The 8,981-nt window shown below is 33.6% G+C and overlaps 1 protein-coding gene across 1 annotated transcript in view; it reads left to right on the plus strand.

The window, feature by feature from the left end:
* Window positions 1-8,179, plus strand: part of pigs (GAS2-like protein pickled eggs) — a 316,569-nt gene extending 308,390 nt beyond the window's left edge. The window contains exon 11 of the mRNA XM_072525649.1: window positions 4,642-8,179. Coding sequence (XP_072381750.1) covers window positions 4,642-4,958 — 317 coding nt within the window. The 3' untranslated portion in view covers window positions 4,959-8,179. The remainder of the gene's footprint in view (window positions 1-4,641) is intronic.
* Window positions 8,180-8,981: the final 802 nt, after the last annotated feature.

An 8,981-nucleotide genomic window follows, 5' to 3' on the forward strand; every position in this document is an offset into this window, starting at 1 on the left:
TAATATATATATATATATATATATATATATATATATATATATATATATATAATATTAAATATATATACAAAAGGAACATTTTTATATTCGAGAGAGGAAGAGAGAGAAAATATATCTTCTGTCTCTCTCTTACTCATTATCTTACATATGTAATGATTTCACAGATTCACTCCCATACAAATTTCCAACGTGGAGCGCGCGTATAGAAGTATAACTTCAAAAATATATTTTTTGTTGTACTAGGATTTTACCTCTATGTATTCATATATTTTAACTCCATTTAGAGGAGAAAAACAATAGCTTCGTAAACATCATTCTTTCTAAACTAGTAGGTATTTTATAATGATAACACTCATAACTCTGATTCTTTCAGGAGATGCTCACTTTAATACATGTACTTTTTTATTTCTAGCCAAAATTCATATTTCAATCATATTCAATGTTTTTATTTATATCTCATTCTGTGTGTCATTTACTTCAAAACTTTTAAATTCTGTTTACTTTCTTTAAATTAGACACTAATCACAAATTGTGAGTCTATAACCACTTGAAACTGCAACCAGCCTCTTAAGCAAGTAGCGAAGCACAACAAGACACAACGGCTATGGCTGTCAAGGCGAATTGCTAGGAACGATATTAATCCTACTAAAGAAGGAGCTAGTATTTATTTTATTAGACCGGAACCAATCTGCAGTGTCCCAAAAAGTCATATCGTGAAAGATGTCGTAAAATGGGAAAAGGAGTTGGGGAAGTGCAGTCTACTGGAAAAATATTCCAGGCTAATCCAAGCAAAAAATTTTTGCTCGATACCCAAACTCTACATCTTAATAACTAGAGATACCGACCTACAAAGGGCTCATGATACGAATAGACAGAACGAGACTGTTGCGAGTAGCATGCGCTTACAGGACTATATCTGCGGCGGTCTTGTGGACTATCACGGGTTGTGTTCCTCTGCATGTGTTAACAGAAGAAAGGAGACATCTTTATAAAAGAAGAGAGCATTTGACAATAGCCATAAAAAAAAGAGGAAAGGGAAAGATCAATGAAAAGATGGCAAGAAGAGTAGAACAACACGGAAGATGTTGCCCAGTGGAATAAGATGCTAATCCCAAGCCTAAAGAACTGGATGGACTGTGGTCACAGGCGACTGGATTACTTTCTGACGCAAGTGCTCACAGGACCTGAGTGTTTTAGGGCGTAGGTTCGGAAAGCCAGATATAGATAAATGCCTATACTGTAAATACTAACACAATGCTAGAGTGTAATATATGGACGGTGGACAGAAACAGAATGTATAGAGAAATAAGTATGAACCCTGTGACTGTGAGAGATATGATCGCGAAGATGACGGAAAGTAAGGAGGGATGGAATAGTTTACACAATTACATCCGAGCAGTCATTAAAAAGAAAGAAAGAAGAAAAGAAACATCAGCCGGACCAACGACAGAGATAAGATCTGATAAGAGAACGAAGTGCTTCGAAAATGTCATCAGCCTTACAGCGGCCATCCTGCTTTCAAACTACGGTACGTGCGACGGATTAACCTGGTACGGTTTTTAGAAATTTCCACCCTCAGAAAAGAAAAAAAAAAGATCTTAATAACTAAAACGCGGAGGTAAGGTATATACCTTTCAGAAAAGGTCTACTCGGTCAAACGGCCGTTTTAAGTTCTACAATTGCCCAAAATAAATGCTTCTAATATTTAACAGTTTAATCATTAGGTACGTACGTTGAAAAAAGTTGAAGCAGGTAGAAGTAATTAAAATTGTGAAGCTACCGAAGTATTTTGGGAATTATTTTTATAACAAATATAGATATTCTTCTTCTTTTGGCATCATAACCCCGGATGGGTCTTTGCCTGTTTGGCTATGTCCTTCCATTCAGATCTCTCTTGGGCCCTTCTCTGTAACATCTTTGTCGTATTCGTGTCTTCTTGTCGCTGAACATGTCCCAGACATGACAGTCTTTGACTTTTCACAAATCTTACAATGTCATACCCTTCATTCAGTTTATTAACCTCGTCGTTCTCCTGATTTTGCATGTGCCGTCTTCCTCTTGCACCGGGCCATACACTTTTCCCAGGTTTCACAACCATAGGATACTACGGATCTAATCAAAGTTCTGTAGATAGCCATTTTGGTTATTTAGTCTAATAATTTCGATGTCATCAATCTTTTATTAGCGTAGTATGTACGATTTCGACTGGAATTGCGTGCATTAATTTCGCTACTTACGTAATTCTTCTGATTGATTTCTTTGCCCAAATATGTGAAGGCATCCACACGTTCAATAGTATCGTTGTCTATTACTATATTATTTTCATTCTCAGATGTTCTTTTGATGGTCATGTGCTTAGTTTTTGTTTCGTTTATTTTAAGCCCCCTTTTTTGTGCTTCAAGATCAATTTCCTTGAACGTTTTCATTAGTCGTGTCTTGCTTCCACTAATAATGGCGACATCGTCTGCATATGCAGTAATTTGTACTGTTTTGGTGTTTTTATAGCCGGTTACATTGGTTTTTCTGATGACTGCTTCAAGAACTAGGTTGAACAGTATGGTTGAAAGTGCGTCTCCCTGTCTCACCCCCATGTTGATGTCAAACAGGAGAGACAATTCTCCATCTACTCTAACTGCGGCTTTTGAGCCCTGTAACGTCATTTTTATGAGGCTGATATATTTTTTTGGTATACCTAGATTTCGGAGGTCTTCCAGCATTTTGTCTCTTTTCACACTATGAAAAGTTTGTTTAAAGTGTATATACATATTATATAGTTGTATGTCGTTTTCATAAGCTTTTTCTTGTATTGTTCTAAGTATAAATATGTTGTCTGTAGTGGCTCTATTTGGTCTGAATCCATTTTGATAATCACCAATTATATTTTCAGAGTATTCTAACAATCTAGTGTAGATAATGCCAGAAAGGATTTTGTATATTACATTTAGCAATGTAATTGGTCTGTAATTCTGGCATTCACTCTTATCTTAACTACTTCTTCATAACTCGGATTTTCAATGTGCTGCTCCGCCGTAAAATATATTGTCTTGTTTTGATCATTTCCATTGTCTGCATTTAGGTTTTCCTCAAAGTATTCTTTCTATCTCATTATAATTTTTTGTTTATCTGTTAGTAGTTCTCAATCCTGATATCTCAAGATATTGTCAATTTTGGTCTAAATGACTGTGTGCTTCTTTTATTCTTTTATAGAATGTTCTGCTCTTATGTCTGTTGTTATGTTCTAGGATACTTGCTTTTTAAAAGCCTCTCTTTTTTTTTTCTTCTGCGTATTCTAGTCGCTTATATTCTCTTTTCGTTATAAATTTCTCTGCTATTTCTTGTGTTTCTTTGAAGTTGGTTAAGCCTAGCTTGCCTTTTTTCCTCTACTGCAGTTCTGCATTCATCATCATACCATTCCGCATTTCTTTGCCTTTTGGCTTTTCCGAGAGATTCCTCGGCAGATTCCGTTATTATTGTTTTTAATTGTCTTCATTATTCCTCTGCAGTATCTTCCTCATTTTCTTTCATCATCTTTCTGCATTTTCTGCCTCAATTTTGCCCCCACGAGATAGTGATCTGAGTCGGAGTTCGCCCCGCGATACGTTCTGACATTAGTTATGTCTGTTTCCCATCTTTTGAGATCAGAATGTGGTCACTTTGATTGGCTTCATTGGTTCCTGGTATTTTCGATATTCCTTTATGGATATCTTTTCTCTCGAAGTTAGCACTGACAACTACATAATTATTTGCTGTTGCAAATTGTGCAGCCTTAGGTCCATTTTGACTGGTTTCATTATGCAAACTATGTTTGTCAAATATGTTTACGAAAGTTCCTTCTTTCCCCAGCTTAGCAATAAAGTCGCCTAATGTTATAACAGCATCGTGTCTTTGGATTTTATCACATACTTCCTGAAGTTCTCCATAGAATTTTTCAACCTCGTCTTCATCAGCCTCTTCCGTAGGTGCGTATACATTAACCATTGTCACGTTATGCAGTTTACCTTTAAGTCTTATGGTGCAACTTCTGTCTGATATTGGTGTAAATGCGATAATGGCTTTTCGCAGTCTTTTAGTAACTATAAACCCTACTCCTCTTTCACCTTGTCTCATTTCATTTCCGCAGTAGGATAGTGAGAACTTATTTTTACGAATTTCTCCCTGGCGCTTCCATCTGATTTCCTACAGTGCCAATATTTCAACCCCGTATTTTTCAATTTCTTCTGCCATACTTATTACAGCTCCTGCCTTTAAGAGGATTCGCACATTCCAGGTTCCAAATTTTAAATTCATAATCATGTCCATTTTTCTTTGCTGAGTTCGTCGTTGTGAGATCCGTCCGTTTGTTTCATTACCCATTGTATTCGCAACAATTGAGTTTTACAGGGAATTGTTGTTAGCCCTTCGCTCAACCCCCTATTAATCTCCAGTGGGATTGCTCAGGTTACCGGTGTGTACCAACTTGAAGGTGAAGTTAGGAATTGAGTAGGAGAGACTGAGTGATGCTAACAGGATACGGCATCATGTATTGCGCTTCACTACCCCTTTACACACCTTATTATAGATATTGGTATTGCTTAATATTCTCTGATAGCTAAATATATAATATCTACTTTTATTATTTATCTAATTATTTTAAATTTGTAGTGCGAAGAAGTGTATCTGGGCTAGAAAGGAGGTCTTCTTCAACCAATACATCTCCCACTAAAAGCAAACTAAGGCAGGAACTTCTACAAGCCGTGAATAAAGCTGACTCGGACGAAGCTGTCGCCCTGCAGGTCCAAATGTTGCTCAAGAAGTTCGGTAGCTTAAACACGTTAAACGACGATGAACCTCTCAGCCTACCCATTTTACCAACGAGAACGTCAACAGAGAGAATGTCGTTCAGAAGCCCCAGAAAGGATTCTAGAACTGACAATCACATGACTAGGATACCTGCTCCTGTGTCAATGGCCAAGTCCTAAATCAAAAATGAAAATTAAAAATAAAAAACAAAATCAAAAGGATTACCTGCATTTTAGATGAATGTGTATGAAAATATTTTTCTGTAAACATAGTTAGAACACATACATTGTTCTATTAGTGCTAGAAAGAAAGTTAGAAAAGTATATACGAGTATATATATATATATATATATATATATATATATATATATATATATATATATATATATATATATATATATATATATATATATATATATATATATATATATATATATATATATATATATATGTACTACTATAAATATATACCATTTTAGCAACATTATCAGCAATGTTGAGATTATTAAACAAAGAATGCTAGAAGACCTTGGTATACTACTATACGTAGTTTAGTGTAATACTGGTTGCCTACTTTTGAATCTCTTTAATAATTTATCATTTCTGGTGGCTCTAAATAAGACTGGAACTTTGTATTTGACTACATTGATATCGGGTTATAAATGTGACTGGGTCAAAATAGTAAATAACGTATTAATGTGCTAATTGACTTAAATGTTATCATTATATTTCGTTTTTCCTACAAACTTAGAGTTGCACGTCATCGATCAGCTGATCAGTTTATGTGCTTAAAATTGTGCAATGTCATTTTGAAATAATCTAAATGTGTAGGAAATTGCCAAAATATAAATACCTATATGATAATAACTAATCACATTTAACTTACATTAAGAATACTTTCAAAAATTATAGGAGGTACCATTTTTCTAGTGATAATGCTTTGTTCTTGCATTCCAATTCAAATTGAATTCATTTTGACCTTAAACCTTTTGAAATATGCTTATGAATATTCTTATACCCAGCTTTCAGTTTATAACTCTACTTAGATATATTCGCCATGGTTGATGTGTAACTCAATTTGTAGGAAAAGAAAACTCTAGGCTGCAGGAAAATGTTTTCAAACTATATTTTGCGTATATATTCACTTTTTGCAATGTTTGTAATAACATATGCGTATTAAAAGTTGATTCAACCAAAACCGTCACAATTCTGCACCTATTATTGTACTCCACATCCTGCTAAAACTTAATTTATGAGAAACGTTTTGTTACTATGTTTAAATGTTAGATACAAATTGTTAAACAAAAGGTGTGTATGAAAATGCAACAAAAGTGAATCGTAATGTTCGGTTTGACCAATGATGTGCAACATCTAGCTGTAACCACTTAACAGAAGAGTAATAATAGATTTGAGTTGATAGCTGCGTTGGCGTATGTTCTTATCGTCATAAAGGAACGTCCAAATCCTTTATATGACCAGGAAAATAGTCTGATACATACTAAGTAATTGTCTGTTACATCTTTTAAATAGTATCACTCCTCTATTGTTCAACCTGATTATGGATGAAATAATAAAAAAGTAAAGTATTAGAAATAGTAAAAGACGACGCAAAACTACTCTCTCAAAGTGAAGACGATTTACAACGTATGCTGCACCAATTTAATACAACCGCCAGAAAATTTAACGTGTTAATTTCCCCAAAAAAAGACAAACTGCGTGGTTACAACAGCAAATTTACTAAGATGTAAATTGGAGCTGGAAGGTCAGAGAATAGAACAAGTGATTGAGTTTAAATATATGCGATGCCTCATTACCTAGCTACGGAAAGCTCGAAACTGAAGTGAAAGATCAAGTGAATAGAACAGAGCCGCAGGCTGCTTGAATGAGGCAATATGGAGAAATAAAAATATCGGGTAAGAAATGAAAGGCAGAATTTACTACACAGTCATCAGACCAATAATGACATACGTGGCAGAAACACAAACTGACAGGGAGGACAAAAAGTATGTTAGAAACAGCAGAGATGAAAACACTTAGAAAAATTGATGACACTATGGGACAGAGCTAGAAGTACAGATATACGACGTAGATGCAAGGTGGAGAACATCAAGAACTGGGTAAGAAATAGAGGAGTAGAATGGAACGATTATATAAGCCGAATGACAACAAATAGAGTAGTAAAGACGACAAGAGACGGTTCCCCAATACGAAGACCACGAAAACGATGGAACGACAACACACTGGAGGCACAATGAAAAACAGACAGAGTCATGTCTACATAAAAAGAAGAAGATCTCTCAAATAAAAACATGTTACACGCGTTGCATTGCTTGGTTTGTCTAATCAGGTAACTTCTCCTTTTGTTACACGTCTGTACACACCGTTATATTTCGCTTTATTTGAGTTGCCTACGTGTACCTCCTTTTAGAGGCATTAATTTTTATATAAATACCTACATGTTACATGCAAAAAAATTCCTATGGTGCTATTTTTTGTTAGGTAGGTAGAAATTTAGGTAGGTTTAGATTTTTTATTGGTTGGAAACCATACTGATGTTAATATATGGCGAATACAAAAATGTTATTGGATTTGATTATTCTCTCGTTATTTTATTTTTTTCTTCGTTTTATTTTAAATTGTTGTGTACATGAGCTTCCGAAAGGCAATCTGGAATATTTCAGAGATACGATTGAATATTGATAAGACTTAAGGACAACCTAGGATAATTTAGAACTGATCTGGTATATTTTTGAAGTCTCAAAGTTCAACCAGTTTGGAATATTGGTGTCATTGGTAACATTTAACAACTCAGGCGACTCTGAAGATATTTAGGGTACATTGAAATCTATCCTGTAATGTCTCTTAAGACTTATACTACATCAATTAAACTTTATATCGGTAATTTAAAATACCATTTTTATTGATTGATAATTTGAATAATATTCCTGGTTGATCATTTCCCTTCCAGAATATTTGCACATGTCTTAATTTGCTTGGCAATATTTTTGTTGTGTACATATTTGTATTTTTTCTGCAAATACTGTTTCTATCATTCACTCTTACATGTTTTTTTACTAGTTTCCACATTATTTTCTTTAGTTTATTTCCATAAGTTCGTCCTATTTATTTTCTTAAATCCTCTTAAATTCTTAAATTCCAAAACATTTTTGTTTTTTTTTTCCTTTTTATAGGTATGTATAACATTGTACTAATCAGGGTTTGAAAAAACAGTTATGTATATATCAGTGTACCTAATATTAGACACAGTATAGTTTCAATTTTTTATTTTAGAAAAATTTGGACTAGGGATATCTACTAAAAATGCTACAGTTGTATAACTCTATTGATTTTTAATCCTAGATATTTATATACAAATTATTTAGCAATACATTTTAATAATATTACTCTAGTTTTATTTCTTATCCTGTGATATAAGAATTATACAAACTCCAAGCATTTATCCATCGCGCATCGGTCAGAGAATTTTAAAAAAATTTTCTATCGGGAAGTTTGCGAGAATTTCTTGCAGCGCCACCTAGTGACAGAAAACCCAACTTGATAGCTGCTGCCATCTATTAGGTAGTTTGTAAAGTTTATTTGTTGGTCGTACATTTTTCTACGTTGTCTATAGGGAAGCATAAACCAAGAAGTTCAGGATAAAAAGATGACACCAAATATTTTTGAATGTAGCGTGTTTCTGAGCTATCTAAAAACTAATTTAATAATAGAAACGTAACAATATTTTTAACTACAACCTTATTGTGTTAAATATTTGTGCAATATTTACTTTAGGAGTTTTGTTAAAATTAGATTTCTGGTATTAAATTTGCTAGTTTAAACAGTTCGAGATAGGTGGTGCTCCTGGATTAGATTATTTTCGTATTAATAGTAAATAATAGCTCCTAATAAAGAACAAAGAAAAAGTAATCCTTAGAAGGTTTTCATTAACTGTTTACGATTATATTAATGATATTACTAATTTAATTTGCCTTTAACTAGATGGTATTTTTTAAACATAGCGCATCCGCCAAAATTTAGACTGTCAAAATTTTAAAATTTTTCTCTAACAAAATTTAAAAACTACAATAGGTCTGTCACCAAAAATTAGACTGTCAAATTTAAGATATTCACTTTTATTTTTGATTTTGATATATTGATGTGTGGAATATTGGTTGTTAAAAAAAACCTGCGCCATCTATCTAC

The sequence above is a fragment of the Diabrotica undecimpunctata genome, chromosome 3, assembly GCF_040954645.1.
Source record: "Diabrotica undecimpunctata isolate CICGRU chromosome 3, icDiaUnde3, whole genome shotgun sequence".
NCBI classification, from domain to species: Eukaryota; Metazoa; Arthropoda; class Insecta; order Coleoptera; family Chrysomelidae; genus Diabrotica; species Diabrotica undecimpunctata.